Source organism: Triticum urartu, unplaced genomic scaffold (genome assembly GCF_003073215.2).
Source record: "Triticum urartu cultivar G1812 unplaced genomic scaffold, Tu2.1 TuUngrouped_contig_6876, whole genome shotgun sequence".
Lineage (NCBI taxonomy): Eukaryota > Viridiplantae > Streptophyta > Magnoliopsida > Poales > Poaceae > Triticum > Triticum urartu.
The window spans coordinates 1972-22375 of NW_024117672.1; the positions used below are offsets into that span (position 1 = coordinate 1972).

A 20404-nucleotide genomic window follows, 5' to 3' on the forward strand; every position below is an offset into this window, starting at 1 on the left:
GAACAACAAACAACAAGTCCAGAAAAATCCTCATGTGCATATTTTAGGTTTTGTATTGTTCTGCCCTAAACCATATTTTAGAGTTGTTAAACATGCAAGATGAGTGCACCATGATAAACTAGGCATTTTTCTACCCGATTTACATATAAAGTTTATTAAGTTTGGAGCTACGGTTATTAAGTTATGAAATAAATCATTTTACATGGCATAGGAGCAAATTAATGCAAACAGCAGTTTAAGCAATTTAAACATAGATGAAAGTTGCAAATTATGAAACTAGACGAAATTCTAGTCATGTTTCATATATAACTTATTTTAACCCGGTGCACGGATGATGAGTTATTAAACACATGAAGCTAGGGGGTTTTCTGTAAATCTGCCATTCTCTGGATAAAAAGGAAAATCGCTGAAAGGAAAAAAAATAGAAGCGGGCCAAAAATGCTGGGCCCAAGGTGCACAGGAGAGGGGGGCTCACCCATAGGTCGTGGCCTGGCTCGAAGGAGAGGCTGGGCTGCAGCTGGGAGGGCCCACGCGGTCGCTGGAGCTAGGCCAGGGTGAGGGCGCGGTCAACGAACGGCTGGACCAGGCGAGCTCCTCTCGCTTGATCTGGAACAATGGGGAGGCACTGAAACGGTGGCGTTCATCTGCTTGTCGTAAGCAGAGCAGCTGCGGCACTGGACGGGAAGGCAGCAGCGGGGTCCGGCGAGGTAGGGGACCCCGGCGGGACGCAGGGATGGAGCGGACGCAGGTGGGTCAACGCAGACGGGCCGAGCGGGCGCTGCTCCTGGCGGCGCGCCATGGCTCCTGTATTGTGGGGAACGAGGCAAAGCTCCGGCGCGGTCGTGACGTCTCCGACGGCACGAGGCTGAAGATGGCGGGGCGCGGCGGCGAGGTTGCAGCGAGGCTGCTCCGGCACGAAGGAGCAGAGAGCGTGAAGGTGTCCTCCGTTGGCTAGCGGGCAAAGCTTTGGTGGCCGGCGACGAGGGACTCCGCGGTGGGGAGATGCGACTTCGGAGGCTCCATGGAGGTTGGAGTCCGGCCTGAGCAGGACTCCGGCGAGCAGGCGCGAGAGACGGAAAGCTCGGGAAGGAGAGCGCTCGTCTCCTTGCGCGGGCACACGAGGCAGGGTCTCTAGCGGATCCAACGCTCTGCGTGGGGGGGGGGGCTCGGTTGTCGGCGCGGGAAGGCCCTGGGGGGTGGAGCTGGGATCGGGGACGACGGCGCCATGGGAGGAGAAGCTCGGGCATGAGCAAGGAGTCGAGCCCTTGGCTCTCTCCTGTGGGAGCATAGGCGCTCGTGCGGGCATGGAGCTCGGGGTGAGCTGTGGGAAGAGGAGGCCGGGAACGAGAGGAGTGGTGGCCATTGCGATCTGATTAGGTGGAGAAGGATCGGGAGGGATCCCGTGGGGAAGATTTGGTTGGCGATGGGACAAGCTCCCGAGGAACATGGGTGGCGGCGGCGAGAGGATTAGATGGATCGATGGGACAGGGCTAGGTTTAGACTGCTACTTATAGTATTGGATTTTTGGTTAAGGCTATTTGGAACCTCCAATTAAAATAAAACAGTCGAGAAAAAATAGGCTAGGAAAGACTAAATAAGAAACGAAGATATTAGGGGGATGTTTGGGGATGATCCGGGCTCATCGGTCATGACAGCCCGGTACAGGTTCGGAGCAGCTTTCGGACGCGCGAGGGGGTCTGAGAACTGTGCGGAGGAGGTATGACAAAAGACCACGGAGGCAAGGGGGGGTTGATGGGCTCAGAAAAAAAAGAGAGAAGAGAAGGAGAGGCCCGGCAGCAGTTTCGAAGACCGAAACGTCCGACGATAGACCGGCTATAGTGTCGCTATAGATATCCGTTGGAGCATCAAACGAACTCCGAATGTGATGAAACTTGGCAGGCTGCCTACTGACAACAAAACGACACCGCACGCCAACTTTCATCCCATTCCGAGAATATTTTCCGGCCACTTATAATATTTCGGAGGTGTCGCGGGTGTGTGCAAGTGTGTCTGGGCTCAGAACGAACAATGGAAAGAACAAGGAGACCGGGACGGATGCAAGTTTTGAAAACATGATGATGCAATGCACATGATGACATGGCAAGAAGCGACATGCAAGCAAATGACAAGGCAAACAACAACGAATAACTGGAAGACACCTGGCGCAACGGTCTCGGGGCGTCACACATAGTTTAGCATCTATCGCATTTGATGTTGTTAAATCCTATGTGCGTATCTTCCCATCTTGGAAATATTATACTATAGATGAAGGAAAATGCCAGTTGTAGGTGTTTGTCCAGGAGTTATGTGTAAGTAATGTTATTCATGGCATTTACTTTGCTTTGTCCCATACATTCTACCTCCATGATGGTTATAATACAACAAATTTCCCATTTTTCTCTATAGAGAAGGACCGAGGAAACTCGGGATGAGGTAACCTGTGCTAATACCTCTGCTATCTTCAAGAATGCTTGGTGACAGTAGCGGAATTACCTGAAGAAAACGTACTTCACTGGCAAAGAAACTCATCAAATTCCCTTATGTTCTCCTGAGACACATTTACTGGACGATGACTGGGAACGCCTTGTTCTGTACTGGCCCCGAACCAAGAATGTGGTAAGGACTATGAGCTCATTTTCTATTTTAAGTACTATATTCTTGCGTCTTACTGTAGTCTCTTCTTGTAGAACAAGTGCTTAAACCTGAAGAACAACTGTTCTAATTTAAGATTCCATTGCTATCATGCACACTACTTTGCTCTTGTATCACTGTATTTACTCATACAAACTTATTTTTAAATTGAAGGATCCAATCGAAACTCCAATGGCACAACAGGTATGTTCAGCATGTTTCTTTGACAGGTTTGCTCTTATTAGTAACTCTGTTGATTTCAATTTCAATTGTGTATACAGTTGACTTCTCATATCATGCACATTACTATCATCACAACAAAGCCAATAGTGTTGTTGTACATGTAGACCCGTGGTACCCATCTGAAATCTTGTTGTGTCGTGTGGTTTCCCACGCTTTGTATTCTTTCATTGCTACTTTGTCTTGAACTAATATGATTTGAACCGTGTCTCTATTTTAATTTGGCAAGACAATGCAGTGACCATAGGACATAGATATATGTTTGTTTGATGCTTTTATTATGTACTACTTGGCAATAGAAGACTTGGTAGTTTAATCCTGTCCACCTTACTAATGAACCGGTTCACCAAAATGAGTTTCATATACTAGTACATGCTAAACATGTTATGTGTCTGCTTGTTTCTTCTTTTAGAATGCTGACAGAATATTGGAGAAGAGTGCCTTATTAAGCAATGGTAAAGGAAGTAATGCAGATAAGGTTCGGGATAGTGAGACATCCTTGTTGGTCTCCAACAAAGCTGATAAAATAGCTAAGGAAGACTATCCTGAAGACAGTGAGACAACCCCAAAGTCCTGTCTTGGTTTAGTGTTCGAGTTACTGGCCACTACCGCTTGCACAAGCTATACAAACTCACTGTCTGAATCAGTTCGGTTTCTTGAGTCTCAACTACAAGCTGAAAGACAACGATCAACTGTGCTGCGATAAGAAGCGGAAGGACTGTGGAAGTCCCTGGAGCATTCAGATGCATACTTTCTGGTGCAACAACAAGCGTTGGAAGATTTTAGCGCCAAACAGGACAAAGCTAATAAGATTGCTAAGCTTATCGCCAGCATGGTGGATACCCAGGATAATGTTTCTTGAGCTCTTTTGAAGTTGTTTCAGTTATGGACTTGTTTTGCTGCCGCGTTTATTTGCACTGGTGGCCAATTTAGATGGCCAGTGTATGTAATATGCTGCTTTGTTCCCTATATTTTCACTAGTGGCGAACTTTGATGCCCGGTAGATGTAATATATGTAATAGCCATAATAGCCTAGCGTTAGTTCCTTGCTTATTTATTTCCTTATTGTCTTCTTTAGTTGTTTGCTTGTAGTCACTATAGTTCTTTTTCCGTGTTTTCTAGTGGCCACAATAAACTGGGCCACAATAACCATGGCAACACACAGACTGTTGTGACCATGGTCCTACTACCTGCGTAGTGACCATGGCCCTCCACGGGCTGTATGATCCATGGGCCTTCCATGGGCCATAGGATCCATGGGCCTTCTATGGACCGTAGGATCCATGGGCCTTCTATGGACCGTAGGATCCATGGGCCTTCTACGGGCCGTATAATCGTTTCCCCGAACATGAGCCGTACCATTCATGGACCAATGACGGACCGCAAAATGGGCCGTAAACGGGCTAGAGTGGAAATCGCCTGTTTTATGGCCCGACCATAACGGGATGTTAATAGGCCGTAATTGATGATGCTACGGAAACAACCCAACATGTTAACGGGCCACAAGCAGGACGACTATAACCACAGGCAGAATTTGGCCCACAAGCTGAACAGGCCAGTAACGGACCGTAAGTAATCGAATTCTGGAAATGAGCCCAAGAATAAATGGGCCCTTAGAAGGCCGAAAGTTAACATGGGCTAGAAACGGCCGACGGACTAATGGGCCGTTAATGGGTATAAAGCGATAGACTGTTCATTACGGCCAGTTTCACCACGGACCATTAATGGGCCAAGATTTACAAAGGGTCTCATATGGGCAAAAAGACGTCATGGGCCAGACATGGGCCGGAAGTTACAACGGGCTGGAATCATACTGGATGGCCTAGATGACGCTACTGGGCCTAATTCGGGTAAGCCGTAGCGGGTCGTGACCTAGCGGGCTGTATATGGGCTATATGCTAACATGCCGTTAACAGGCTTTCCGTGGGCCTGCCCGCTACCTCTTTGACCAAGTCAAACGGGCCAGCCTTTTCACCGGAATGTGCCTCTGTTGGGCCGTGCCATGTGTCGACGTATCATAGGCGCCTCCTGTCTAGTGAGTGGATGACATCTGTCCCAGCGGTGAGCCAACGCGTGTTTCCTTCGGCCAATGAGAATTTTACACGTGGAAAATCCCCATTGGTCTGAGCTGTTAACGGGTTATCGGATCCAAAACCGGACCCGATAGCTTAACGGCGACCCGTTACGGTGGATGCCACGTGTCGGATCATCATGGAAGTGGACACATCCATGATGATAATTTTGGTAATGTCACGGAACACTTCTACGACAGCACATGTATGACTATCTTGATTCTGTCATAAAATCGTCATGGATGTACATGCATGACAGAAAACGTGACCTACTGTGACAAACACGTATCATCACGGAAGTGTATTTTTTGTAGTGGCTGGGTCTTTTCTACCATGAATTACAATGTTTAGTCGCTGCTTGAACTTTGGAGGTGCTCTGCATTTATGTTTTGCGATCTCAGAAAGGGCTAGCGAGATACCACTGTTATCATATTATATCATGGTTGTTTTGACAAAGTGTTGGCATTTGAGGCACCTTATTATTGCTCGCTAGTTGATTATGCCATTGATATGAGTTAATATAATTTTTAAGAGTTATTGCTGATATGGTTAGTCATGATATTTGCCGAAAACCTAGGTGCCACTTAAGCTTATTTATGTAAACAAGAACAAAAGAGTTCGTAAAAGTTTCTCTTTTTCACTTTCAGTTTGTCAACTGAATTGCTTGAGGACAAGCAAAGGTTTAAGCTTGGGGGAGTTGATACGTCTCCGTCATATCTACTTTTCCTAATGCTTTTCCTCTTATTTTGGACTCTAATTTGCATGATTTGAATGAAACTAACCCGGACTGACGTTGTTTTCAGCAGAACTACCATGGTCTTGTTTTTGTGCAGAAATAAAAATTCTCGGAAAGGAACGAAACTTTTTGGAGAATTATTTTATAATAAAATAAAAATATTGGAGCCAGGAACCACTGGAGGGGGCCCCTGGCTGGGCACACGACACCAGGGCGCCCCCCTCTGGCGCCTTGGTGGGTTGTGCCCACCTGGTGGCCCCGCAGACCCTAATTCCGACGCTATAAAATCCTATTTTTGGAGAAAAAATCAAGGAGGAAGTTTTATCACGTTTCACGGTCGGAGTAGCCGCCACCTCTTGTTCTTCATCGGGACGCCAGATCTAGAGTCCGTTCAGGGCTCCGGAGAGGGGGATCTTCGACCTTCGTCATCACCAACCCTCCTTCATCACCAATCCCATGATGCTCCCCACCGGGAGTGAGTAATTCCTTCGTAGGCTCGCTGGTCGGTGAGGAGTTGAGATTCATCATGTAATCGAGTTAGTTTTGTTAGGGCTTGATCCCTAGTATCCACTATGTTCTCAGATTGATGTTGTTATGACTTTGCCATGCTTAATGCTTGTCACTTTGGGCCCGGGTGCCATGATTTCAGATCTGAACCGTTTATGCTTTCACCATTATATCTATGTTCTAGATCCGATCTTGCAAGTCATATTCACCTATTACGTGTTATGATCCATAAACCCCAATGTGACAATAATTGGGATACTTTTTGATGATGACCGTAGTTTGAGGAGTTCACGTATTCACTATGTGTTAATGCTTTGTCATGGTTCTCTATTAAAAGGAGGCCTTAATATCCCGCAGTTTCCTTATGGACCCCACTGCCATGGGAGGGTTGGACAAAAGATGTCACACAAGTTCTTTCCATAAGCACGTATGACTATTTACAGAATACATGCCTACATTATATTTATGAACTGGAGCTAGTTTTGTATCGCCCTAGGTTATTACTGTTATATGATGAATATCATCCAACGAATCTACCGATCCAATGCCTACGAATTTTCCACATATTGTTCTTGCTAAGTTCCTACTGCTACTGTTACTGTTACACTTGCTACAAAACTATTGCTACCACTGTTACCATCACTACTGCCGTTACCACTGCTATCAAAACTATCAGATTACTGTGCTACTGATCACTTTGCTGCAGATATTTAAATCTTCAGGTGTGGTTGAATTGACAACTCAGCTGCTAATACCTACAAATATTCTTTGGCTCCCCTTGTGTCTAATCTATAAATTTGGGTTGAATACTCTACCCTCAAAAACTGTTGTGATCCCCTATACTTGTGGGTTATCAGTTAGATAACTGGTGGGGGCGGCTGGGCTGCCTCGGCCCATTATGGCCTAAGGCCTGGGGGAGGCAGGTTTTTTTGGTTTGTTATTCTTTTTAAAACTTTCTTTTTTCTTTATTTCTCCTCCTTTTGACTTTAGTTTAAGTAGCAAATGAATCTCGATGAACATGAAACTTGGTACATAAATATTCGGTCATATAATTGAGCTGCACACAATGTTTCAAGTCATTTTGAAAAGGATAAATATTCATTTACTTTTAAATGGTTAATTTAAATGTTGTCTGTTCCTGTTTTAATTATCTTAGAGCCATATAAACGTTCCCAAAATGTTATTTGATGTTTGTTAGTTAGTTAGTGAATATTTACAACCTTTTGAACATTTTTAATTCACTATTTTATGAAATTATAATTTGACTTGTTATGTGAATTTGAATTTGAACTCAGTTTGAAACAAGTGAGGTTTAGCAAAATTTTAATTATGATGACCTGGCATCATTAGTAAGGGTTTACTTTAGCTTAACTATCAGGGTGTCACATCCCTGCATGTGTACATCTCTTGTGAAAAGAAATGTTTTTCATGGCTAGCTAGCATGCATGCCAGTGGTTGCACGCCTAAAATTAATAGCTATGAATGGTACCAGGGTTAAAGCTAGCTATGCACATCTCACTCCAACATAGTCAAGTACTATGGCATGACTTGTTACATCCAAATAGTATTACATATAGCTATTCATTTCTCTGTTTAATATTGTTGTCATCTGCAAGATGCATGAAATAATAGGCTGATGTGATTTTGCAACATGCTTAGGTTGGGGCACAGATTTAACCAAGGAGGAACAACATCAAGGCAAGACTTTGTATGGCATTCTTCTTTCTAAACTAAAATCTTGAGATATTTTAGTCAATATTATTGAACGGTATCTCTAGTATTTATGCCACATGATAATAATAGGTGATTAATTATCAATTGGTACTACCACGATAACTGTCGATGTTGTTTATCAATGGGATCATTCGCAGATGATTATTGGGAATAGTATGCGTGGAGATCATCGAGGTGGGTTAGCGCACGATAAGATTTAGATAGCTTTGGGCCCCGGGAAACATCATCCGGTAATAGCCCTATGTGTTGTTTGTGGCTAGGTCTTATTCCGTATGCTCATGAGGGAGTCGCCGTTGTTGAGCCGACTCTCCTCTAGATGTGTCTAGCCATAGAGATTTTAGAGCCTCTTCTCTCTGCCGTCTTGCAGCACCTTGCCCCTCCTTATATAAGTTGAAGGGGCTGGCTTACATGTAGAGTCCTATTAGGGTGCAAACTAGTCTCACCTTTATTACAAGCCGGATATTAATCTGGGTCTTTATTCGAATGGTCCAAAGCCATCCTGCTGGGCCACCCCCATGTTTGGGCCATGTTCGACCCTCGTGAGGCCACCCGTGTCCCATATCCATGACAATAAAAGTTGATGAATTTGATAGATTGATGAATTGGTACAATCAAGAAGTACCTCAGGCATTTTTCTGGAGAAAATATGGGATGGAAGATAGAAGAACTGCACTTATTGGTTGTGACAAAATCTGTCAGCCGAAAAATAAAGGGGGATTAGGAGTGCTTGATATTGCTACACACAACAAATGCCTTCTCATGAAGCACTTGCATAAATTCTTCAACCAACAGGATATCCCTTGGGTAAAACTCATCTGGGAGACATATTATCCAGATAAAGTGGCCACAAATGCTCCTCGTGGTAGTTCTTTCTGGTGGAAGAATATTGCTACGCTGATTCCTAAATTCAAACAATTGGCACTGTTAGAAATGGTATCTGATGATATAATCTTACTCTCGCAAGATAATTGGGCTACTGGGGTTCTCAAGGACAAATCCCCTGAGTTATTTTCGTTTAGTTGGAATGAGCAACTAACTCTCAAGTATCTTGTTGCAAATGTGGATGTGTCTGAACATTTGCACACCCCACTATCAGTCCAAGCTTATCAGCAATCCAACTTCTAGTGGACTATGTGCAAAATGTAATGGTGACCAATACTGTGGACAAATGGTACTATCCTTGGCAAGAAACAGGATTATATTCCATTAAACTATATCAACATCTTCAAAATCAATTGCCTGCATTACCATTATATGGGAAGATTAGGAAAAGTGCAACAATGCTCAGATATAAGATATTTGTTTGGTTGATGACCTATGACAGAGTAGATGCCATTAATTTGCTTCTACGGATAATTTTTTTACCCAGCTATCAATGTGTTCTCTGTAACACAAACTATGAGGAAACAATCATGCATCTGTTCTGGGACTGCCATTTTGCTTTGGAATGCCATGATTCAATCTGTACTCGAAGAAGAAGAGACATCAATGTCACTCACGAAATGCTACTCATGGCTGACCTCCTCCCACATCATTTTGCCATGAATATTATCATCATGGGGTGCTGGCACATCTGGATGCAAAGAAATTCTTGGATATTCAAAGGAATCACTCCATCTATTATTTCTTGGTGAGCCATGCTAAGGAATGACCTCCAGCTAGTGCTTTTAAGAGCTAAAATCCAAGCACAGGGAAGTCTTCGAGCTCTCGATTCAGACACATCTGTTTGATTTAGATTTATTGTTTGTTATGAATTTCCCTAGAACTGGTGTTGGTTGAGTGCCTTTTTCTTTGTACTTTATTTGTAAATATTGATTCATAAATGAAAATACCGTAGAGCAATTGTTCTACGGTCTTCGGTTCAAAAAATTGATGGATTGATCAAAAGTTAACGTTGAATAATTAAAAAACGTACACCGTCGTGATCATGGTATGTATGGTATATCAAGCCCAGAGTGGTCAATACCTAAAAGAATGGTACACGACTAGTTTTGTCGATATTAACGTGAGATGGAAAATGCCTTAGACAAGCAGGGACTCAACATCATGATTCTCAAAGATAGGTATTACCATTGGTGGAGATTACGATGGTTGATAATATACCTCCACGGAGATTATTTGATAGGCTTGCATTAGATGGCTAATTTCTTTTGCTCCTGTGAGGTAACAGGAGGCTACATTGTCTCTACCTTATTGTGATTAATTTGTAACCTATTATATTCTTCTGAGTATGTACCAACATACTCACTATTATTTTCTCTCCTCTTTGAGATGCGTAGTGTGTGTGGGAAGTGGGCATTGTGAGGAGTCAAAGGAACATGAAGAATAAATCAACACCTAGGCCATGGTGTTAGATGAAGAGTCTTTGTTTAACCCTTGAATGAAGTAAGAGAATAATTTGAAGGAGTGCCTTCTGTGCATGTAGCAGGCCTCACTAGTCGAATGGTTTGTCCCTGGTTATTTGATGGTGTAAGCTACTCTGTAAGAAATATCATGGAACTAAAAGTATCCTTTGTACCCTGATGATATGATATTTGCTACTTATGTCTTGTGTGCTTATGAGTTGGTTGAACTCATAAGAACACAACGACTGTCACTTGCATTTCCCGAACTTTCGGGTCATGACACATACAATCAGGCACATACACACCCACATTCACATGCCTTGGTTAATTAGTCATATATAGCATTTGTACCTGGACTAGCTTTGGCCTACTACTTTTAAGTGGGATGCTCTAGTATCTAAGGCTATACGCGGATTGTTCCAGTCATAGAAACAATAATTGCCTGAAACTAAATAAATTTTCAGGTGCCTAAAGGATAGCAAAAGCATTATTTTTCTGTTCTTCCTGTGCCTTGTCCATCCTCCTCCTCCTTCGCCCCACCCCGTTTTTTCCCTTCAAACCCTGTCTTACTTTAGAGTGGTTGGATCAACCCTGCAAAAAAGGTTTGTTGGATCAACCCTACAAAAAATGGGTGGTTGGATCAAGTTAAGTGCCACCTTCACCTCACTTTGGCCTTCTTCGTCCTCTTGTGCCTAAACTTCCAAATCGATTAATGAATTTGGCATCGATCTAGGTTTAGATTCTTCTTTGAATTCTCCTAGTCCGCATCCATTCTCTTCGCCCGCATCTAATAGGACAACACAACTTTTCAAATTCCTCTCTTGGCCTCCATCCTCCAAGCTTATGTTTTGGGTGAGGCCAACCTCGCTTAGACTCATCAACCATCCTTTAAGATGTGGCAAATGCACACGCCATTATTCGTGAGACATTCTAGGTCAACATTTGATAGTTCCCTTGAAGCTCTTCTATAGTCGGTTGTCTCATCTGGTGGCCTGGGAGTGCGCATGCTCCCCCATCCGCCATCTTTTTCTACTTGCCTAGGTTGTGCCACTACCAAAAATCTTACCTTCGAGCACTCCTTTTACAAATTGTCTGGGTTGTGGCTTAATTTTACTCATGCTTACTACCATCCTTCCGCCTCCAAGGCGAATGCATTATCGGCTTGTGGATCATACGCTCCTTTAGCCTCTCCAACTAACTCTCAGGCCTATACCACTTGGTCCTCAACTTTAACCATGACGACCCCTAGCATCACATTTCCCTTAATGGCAAGGAAGCTACTACTCTCACCAACCATGTATGTGTCTCGGCTTTGCAATGCTCGAGCCAAGATCATAATAGTTGCGTCGTAGTGCCCTCTTCTTCGCCAAAGCAACTTAGGATAGCCACCAATAATCAAGTAATTTCCCATGAGAAGTTAGTGCCCAATGCACAGGAAGAAATTTTGGATTTTATCTCAATAGGTACTCAGGAATGAGTTGAAATCTTGATCCTACTCATGTTTACACAGAATGTGAGAGAAGATGGTTGTTGTTAGTGTCACATGTTATTACTTGGTAACTCCTTTTTTGTGGGGAATTTGGTAGTCTTGAACTCTAAGATATTCGTCGAAACATTCGCAAGTGAGATCTAGCCCTTGAAGCCCTTGTGGAGATAAATTTGACAAAAATATATTGTTGATTGGGTATACCACAGAGGGCCTATGAGATAAAATTTTCAAATATTGGATGCATGGGGACCTTTTGTAAGCATAAATTAAAATGACTTGATGTTCATACAAGCGATAATAGACGCATCATTTGCTTGCTTGAGCTTAGAGGCGCAAATATTGACAACAATTTTTCACGCGTCATTAGGCGTTCTGACAAGTGCTAGGCGGATATTGAGCAGACCTTGGAGGGGTTGTTTTGAAGGTATAAATTAGCAAAGATCACTCGAGTCATGCACGACAACAATATATGGTATGTTCGGATGGCATCCTAGACCCCGCGTGGAAAAAGTTCATGACAGTGAATTCCTTTGCCCACAAATTGGCATGCTCAATTTTAGTCCGACTACAATGCCCAACATCCAAACAACTTTATAGTTAGAATATCGTGGAGACACCATTTGTCCATTTTCCAAAGTCGATGTTACATGAACGTGCATGCACAATTCTCTTTTTTTACGCATGTACGTGCACAAATCACATTACTCACAAGAATTAGGTGATAGTTTTCTATACTCTTATTTTGTGCCTAGGATAAAACAACATTTTTCCTAACAAAAATGTAAAACCAAAATAATAATCATGGACCTGAGGCGAGAGTGGATCCATTTGAATTACTTAAACATGATGTTCAGCTTTTTGTTTGAATTTCCAAGACGAGTGCCCCCGCTGTAACATTATTGACCCCTCTCAACAATTTTTATGGGCCCACCCGTCATAACACACACAAGTGAGTTTCCTGTTGAAGCTTTCAAGCAAGGAACTTTCAACGGGGTAAATGGACCTTATTGTATAGATTAATGGTTTGATCTATACATATTTTGTAACTGGCAATTTCTCGATGATACCACATTTTTATACTTATTGTATCTACATGCACTAGAAACTAGCCAATGGGCTTCAAAGTAGTTTTTGTAGTATAGAGTAAGCTATATCCTCTTTTTATACGTCCATATTTATATTCGTCCTTGTATGTTCTTCTTATGTCTTACTTCCTCACATCAAAAATCAACTTTGACCATAAATTAGAGCAATCAAATATGAATTATATATGATAAATATTATACCATTGAATTTGTATTCGAAAGAATTTTTTAATGGTATACTTTTTAATTTACAAATAAAATATTATTGGCCTAATTTATGGGCAAAGCTGCATTTGGGGATGCGTGCACGCCTTATCTAAGGAGTAGCAATGATGATGTAGACTTTGACCAATAGTAATGCCAATCTTAATCCTCATTATTTTAACAACTATCAATACACATATGATTAGACCAACTACTATATAGGTAACACTTTTTTGCATTAAGAGGGTGTCATGGCATTTGGGGATGCGTGCACGCCTTATCTAAGGAGTAGCAATGACGATGTAGACTTTGACCAATAGTAATGCCAATCTTAATCCTCATTATTTTAACAACTATCAATACACATATGATTAGACCAACTATTATATAGGTAACACTTTTTTTCGCATTAAGAGGGTGTCATGGCATCCATGAGACCATGACATAACGTCGATGCATAAGGTCATCGGAAAAAACAAATCCTTGACCGATCATCTTAACTTTGCTTTTTTTTAGGGAATTCTTAACTTTGCTTTTTTTCAATGTTTGGGATATCGCTTATCGGGAACTTATCGGTCGACCCATGATAAGGGGTAAATCAGTCAGTTTATCGGCATATCGGCCGATTTATCGGCATATCATATGATTTATCGGCCGATTTATCTTATCGGTCAGACAACGGTAAGCGATAAATCGGCCGATTTATCGGAATATCGGAAGATATCTTGAACAGTGCTTTTTTTAGAAGAATTCTTAACTTTGCTGGAAGAGGCATTTTTTTAGTAACAACTGGAAGAGGCAAATAATAATAATCTTTGAGGCAAATCCTAAACGGCGCCTGCTGCGCCCGTTTCTTCAGGTTTCGCAAACGGGCGCACACCCCTCCGCCTCGCTGGGCCGGCCCGTTCTACTTTTTTTTTGTTAAAACGTAAAAACTGAGCGTTGGTGTGAGTCAAACCATGGTCGCCAGGTTTGGCCAACCAACTGGCCACACCGACCATATGTGTTTGCTAACTGTTTTTTTTCCTTCATTTGTTCTTTCGTTTTCCTTTTTTCTAGCAACAGTTCTCCACGCTTTCTTCTTCTCCTTTTTATTTTTTCTCGAAAAAGTTTTTGTTTGGTTATTTTTTCTTTTAACTAAATGCGTGAATATTTTTTAAAATTCATGAACTATTTTTCAAAAGAAATAAACTTTTTATGTTTTTTGTTTTCAAAAATGCATGAACGTATTTTATAATATTTGATGAACTTTTTCAAATTTGATAAACTTTTTTCAAACTTGATGAACTTTTTTCGAAGTTGATGAACTATTTTTCAAATTTGATGAACTTTTTTCAAACTCGATGAACTGTTTTTATAATTTGATGAACTTTTTTCAAAATCGATGAACTTTTTGGTAACTTGATGAACTTTTTCATTTTTATGAACTTTTTTCATGATTTTCTTTCAAATTCGACCACCGATATTTTTTTCCAAAAAAGTTCGTGAACATTTTTAAAAAACGATGAACTCCTTTTCAAATTCATGAACTGTTTCGCAAATTAGTGTACTTTTTAATTTTTAATGACTTTTTGTATTTGTGAACTTTTTTTAATACATTAACCTTTTTGTATTTGTGCTTCTTACTTTAATACGCGAACTTTTTTTGAATCTGTGAACTTTAATTTTTTTTACACATTTTTTCCAAAAATGTTTTGAAATAATTCAAGAATCAAAACGCTACAGTAAATAATAACCTTTTTTTTAAACCAGTAAACGATATAACTCTCCTCTTAAATTTTTTGTCCTGTAATTAGTGGCAGGTACCTAGTTGGCGTGGTGGCTAGCCGTGCTCGAACATTTTAGTCGCGACGCGAGTTCAATCCACCAGATCGCTATTTGTTGTGTTATTTTTTTTGAACGTCGATAAGTATCACACGTGTGGGTGTTAAGGAGTCCGTCCATACATTTTGTGTGGTGTATAAGAGGAACAGCTCACACACCTACGTGTGGGCAAAACAATTAGCGCTCACAAGTTTCTTTTTTTCCCTTTCGATCCCTCTTACACGCGTGCGTGTGGGCGAAGTTGATAACACCTACACGCCCGTATGTCAGGCCTCGTACCTCCTGATCCCGCACGCCACGCGTGACGGTCACCGCGCGCCTGCAGTTGCCATGGTCCAGGCCCTCGTCCATGTTCGTTTAATTGCAGTTGCCATGTCGCTGAACTACGGTTACCATGTCGGACAACTGCAGTTGCCATGGTTGCTCAACTACAGTTGCCATGTATGGTCTGATCTAATATAGTTGGCATGATTTCATAACTTTAAGAGTTGCCAAATACTAACACTAGGCAGTTGAGAGAGTTGCCATGTGCTCACAAGCATGCTAGGGCAGTTGCCATGTAAAAAGGAAGAGTTGCCATCTGCTTACGTGCACGTTAGGGCAGTTGCCATGTACATGCACGTTAGGGCAGTTGCCATGTACCATGCAAAAACATATGGCAACTCGGTAAAAGAGAGTTGCCATCTGCTTACGTGCACACTAGGCAGTTGCCGTGTACCCTGCAAAACACATGGCAAACTTGGGTAAAAAAAGAGAGTTGCCACCTGCTTATAAAAGCACACTAGGGACAGTTACCATGTGCGGTGCAAAAACACATGACAACTAGCAGCTTGGGTGTGGGAGAGAAGAAGGGCGTGTGCGCAAAATGCCAAATGCCCACACATTAACCCTTGTGTGCGTGCAAAATGGCGTGTGGGCGAACTGCTAAACGCCCACACATCAGCCCCTCCTGTGTGGTGAAACGGCCGTGTGGACGACCGGCTGAACGACCACACCAGACCAGTTCTACGTGGCACTAGAAACATGCCAAGATTCATACGTTCACGAACAAACGTGGATCCACGCGTGTGGGCGAGATGCAAACGCCCACACGTGTGGACGTTAACATTTCCAATTTTTTTTACGCTGCCTGGGGGCGAGCGAACGAAGTGTTGCTGGGCCGGCCTAAGTACCACCACCTTCGAGCTCCAGTAATCAAAACCGGCGCTGAGTGCGCGGTTAGGAGCTCCCGATCCATTCAACTTTTTTTTGAGGGATTCTCCTCAACTTTGCTGAAAGAAGCTAAAAAGAGGATGCATCTTCTAATAAATTCGGCCCGAAAGCCCACTGGGCAATTCCATGCCGCAGCTCACTAAGCCCACGCCGAGCAAAACCCTTGCCCGTCGGGCCTTTATAATCCAAACCCTAGCGCAACTGACTCCTTCACCTCGCAGACATCCCCGAGCAGAAGCCGCAGCCGACGCCGCTGACCCTCGCGACGCCGCCACTTCTCCTCGGGGCGCAACCACGGTGACCCCCCCGCACGCGACGCCGCCACTTCTCCTCGGGGCGCAACCATGGTGACCTCCACGAAGAAGACGGTAACACCCCCCTTCCCCGCCCTCCACCCTATCCTCTCCCCATGTTCATGTCGACCTGCCGCGATCCTCTTCCGTAGTCTTTCCTGATCCCGCCATTCCTTTTCCCCGTTCCTCATGGTGCTTTGTTCTTTCTGTCTTGCTGATTTCCGGTGTATTTGTTGTGATGGCGCAGAAGAAGTCCGGGGACAACATCAACAACAAGCTACAGCTTGTCATGAAGAGCGGCAAGTACACGCTCGGCTACAAGACCGTCCTCAGGACCCTCAGGAACTCCAAGGGTAAGAACCCATCCTCCCTAGCCTAGTTTCCACCGCGCTCAGTATTGCATGTGTTTTATGGTTCCTAGTTTGTGCGAATTGTGTACTACTGTATATGCTAGTGGAAGATACATAATATGGTGTTTAGATCCTGAGTTTTAGGCAGGAAACGCTTGAGTTACTGTTGGTGTGACCGTCTGAGCTTTGATTTTGGATAAATAGATGTTGAAATGTGTTCTTGTGCATCGCAAAAACTGATTACTGGTGGATCTCATTGCTGCTGTGCATGAGTCGATGCCATAGCGATCAGCTTCACGCTCGCTCTTCTAATAATATATGGGCTCACTGCTGTGGTCCAGTAGCTGACGGTGGTGTACATTGCATTGTGATTGGGCATTTCTTATGTTTATTAGAGAGTTGACTGGTAATGCCTGTTATCAAACATTTTAAGTACTTGATTACTTGTTAGCATTCTGTTCTGTTTTGTGTTGTACTCCAATTAGGTGCTTGAAATTTCGTTAGTACCTCCAAAATTATCTCATGCTTTTAAGTTGTGCAACTATTATGTGGATTGTGTTGATATATTTTATATTTATTTTTCTTTAGATTTTATATGCTGTGCCTATGTTGGTTTGAACTAGATAAGGATGATCCTTCACCTAGATGATAACCAATTAACTAGCTCAGCCTAAACTATGATCTGCAAGTTTCTCGACGTACGCGTACTACTTTGGTGGACATGATGATCCTTTCCCCAGATGATCGACAATGAACATGCTGAGCGCTATAATTTCTCTTAGGAGAAACCAAGCCAGGACTCTGATCTGCCCAGTAGTACAGATTTTTGTTCTTCATTGCTTGCTACTGTTTTGTTGGTTGTTATCTTTGTTTGGCACCATTAGGCGTTTGAAACTGATTACTAGTGGATCTATTCATATGGCCATCGAGTATGAGTCATAGTAATTCTCAAAATTCTGCAAATGGATGTAAGTTTTCTCTGTGCTAGATTTGCTATGCATTCTATTTGTTTTCAATGAGCCATTCGATTTGGAGGATGTGATGATCCTTTCCCCAGATGATCGACAATGAACATGCTGAGCGCTATTATTTCTCTTCAGAGAAACCAAGCCAATGCTCTGGTCCTCCTAGCCATTGCACATGCCTGTATTCATATGGCCATTGCGGATAATTCTATGCCTTAATAATTCTCCCGATATATCACTGTTTATTAGTAGGAGATTTCTTCTGTTTGGCGTAACAGCAATTTCACGTTGTTTCTTTTGTAATTTGATGATGGTTGACAGTCTGATATCAAATAATGTGGTTGCATCCTATTTACAGCAAAGCTTGTGATCCTTGCTAACAACTGCCCTCCGCTCCGCAAGTCTGAGATTGAGTACTATGCTATGTTGGCGAAGATCACTGTCCACCACTACCATGGAAGTAAGTTTGTATTCCTTTTTAATCCAACTTTTGTCTAGTGGTGAGTTCTGTGAGATGATGTTCACTTCTTCCCATGACACTGCGAAACCCTTCCTACTTGGCTCACAGTCCTGTCTATTACTTTTGTCATGGAAGTATTAGCCATAAGTGCAGTAGTAAGCTAATCAATAGTTTGAAATAGTGCATATAAGATGGTAAAGCAGTCATAATCATGTCAAACTTTTTTATTGTCTCAATAATACACTGTTCAAAAGTTCGCCAATGTTTGGTTTCCAGACAATGTTGATTTGGGAACTGCGTGTGGTAAATACTTCCGAGTCTGCTGCCTGAGTATCATCGACCCTGGTATCTACCACCGCATTTCTCATTCTTTTACCTGGTTCATACTTTGATATACAGCAACTGGGTTTTTGATCATGCTCTGTTCCTTGTGTTTAATCTTCAGGCGATTCCGACATCATCAACGCAACACCAGCTGGCCAGTAAACCTGTGTATGCCATTTTCAGTGTCTCGTCTGATGTGTCATCTGAGGTGTTCTAGAGTGTAGTTCTTGCTGGACTTGATTTGGTCTTGTGCACATCATTTATCAGTCAATCAAGTTTGATGGAACTATGGTTTTGGATCAAAAGGTTTTGTTCCTCCTGTCTTGTTTGATTGCTCTTCGTTGTGCAAGCATGGTTTTGGTCAGCAAGCATGGTTTTTCCGTGATCAGTAGTTTTCTGCGTGTGCTATCATGCTCTAAATTTGATGGAAAGAGGATGTGCAGAGTAGGGTGCTTTTAGCTTAGGGATAAGTGTGATCTGTAGTTTAGTTTTTCACTGTCTTAGCGTGCCTTTTCATCATCTAATCAGATGAGACATGAGTTCATGTGTATACACGGAGACGAGCCTAGTGATTTCATAATCTGATCGTAAATAGGCTTTGTGTACGAGAACGGGCTTAACCCTGGCAAGAACGTAGATGGTTTAAGATCTCGCAAGAGTCAAAGAAAGCCAAGGGGGAAAGGGGCATGCCCTCGTTAACTTGCATCCCGTCTTTAGAGAAAGTGACGGTAACGCATGCTACTACCGATTTTCTCGTGTCACCGTCTTATCCCAAGGAAAAGAAAAGTAGGTTCGTTTTGGAGTACGTTGATGCGTTCCACGTCTCTCTTCCGAATTTCCGCCTGCTCCACACGGCTCCATACTGACTCGTTGAAGAACAAACCAAAAGATGCATCGCGGCGCAGCCAATGGAGGCGACAACTTTGGCTGGCCACCAACCCCGTCCTACCACTTACCAACTCGACTTGCACATGCTTTTTTGCCCTGCAAATCTTTAGACGCCTATAGATCCTGAACACTCGAGATTTGAACATGACAAATTGAATGTTTTTTGTGGTAATTTGTATTAGTCAACTCTCGCTAGTTTAGTTGGTAAGCATAGCAAAACCGTTCTTAGTTAGATTTTTGCCAGAAAATTACGTGCATGCCTACTAAACTTGTCATCCTCGCGTCAACTAAAATTATCATAAATACGTTCAGTTTAACATGGTCATAAAATTAACGTTCTTAATTTGATTTTTGAAACACTATCCACAATTATTTTTATCTGAAACGTTGGGGTGGGAATCAAGAGGCAACGAAAACAAGCATCCAGATGCAATGAAATAAAGAAGAGTCTTATACCTGCCGCGCTACCCAGCTACATTTGATAATACTACATCTTTTTTGATTTGATGAAGCTATCGATAATACTACATCTAAGTGACTCAATCGAAAATACTCATCTCTCTGTAAAATCAATGACATAAGACTTGGATGTGTAACACTATTCATCAAATTTGTACTTATCGTTGCCGAAAATATCTTGAGAAACTTGGTACTACTACCATATAATGGCTAAAGATTAATGATGCCATCATACCAGTTAGTGGGTCGCAGCGAAGTGCGGCCATGCTTAGGTCGTGACGTTCCGTCGGATGATAATAAGGTACGTGCAGCAACTGTTGCAATTATTTTGCGCGAGCTTTGATTCCAGCCAAAATTATTGTAGCAGCTGTTGGGTGGTCGCTTCGGAGTTCACAACGGAATCTTTACTCAGGATTTGTTTTTCCGTAGCAACAAAGCCACTAAGATTCTCGGTGATTCTCTAGTCGGGGAGTTGAGATTCCATGGATCTGTAGAGGCCAACTGGGATACTGAAATAAGTACTAGTTGCAAGCATTTTGTTCCGTAGGAATCTTTCTCTTCCGATGAAAATTCCTGTGTTTGAATG

General features: G+C 42.6%; 1 protein-coding gene and 2 non-coding genes across 5 annotated transcripts; all 3 read left to right on the plus strand.

Moving 5' to 3' along the window:
• The first annotated feature begins 16258 nt into the window (after nt 1-16258).
• On the plus strand, nt 16259-18776 carry LOC125531200 (60S ribosomal protein L30). 3 transcript variants are annotated; one of them, XM_048695608.1, is made up of 6 exons: nt 16259-16324; nt 16393-16447; nt 16620-16725; nt 18046-18147; nt 18424-18492; nt 18593-18776. In XM_048695608.1, exons 2-6 carry the CDS (start codon nt 16424-16426, stop codon nt 18631-18633), a joined length of 342 nt encoding a protein of 113 aa, XP_048551565.1. In that variant the 5' UTR covers nt 16259-16324; nt 16393-16423; the 3' UTR covers nt 18634-18776. The 3 variants fall into 3 exon arrangements, with proteins under 3 accessions (XP_048551565.1, XP_048551567.1, XP_048551566.1); XM_048695610.1 differs by having other exon boundaries at nt 16267-16372; nt 16423-16447; XM_048695609.1 differs by having other exon boundaries at nt 16270-16340; nt 16391-16447.
• On the plus strand, nt 17438-17532 carry LOC125531203. Its single transcript, XR_007293121.1, has one exon. It is a non-coding gene; the product is annotated as a small nucleolar RNA Z103 (small nucleolar RNA).
• Nucleotides 17755-17849, plus strand: LOC125531201. The gene has a single exon (XR_007293120.1). It is a non-coding gene; the product is annotated as a small nucleolar RNA Z103 (small nucleolar RNA).
• Nucleotides 18777-20404: the final 1628 nt, after the last annotated feature.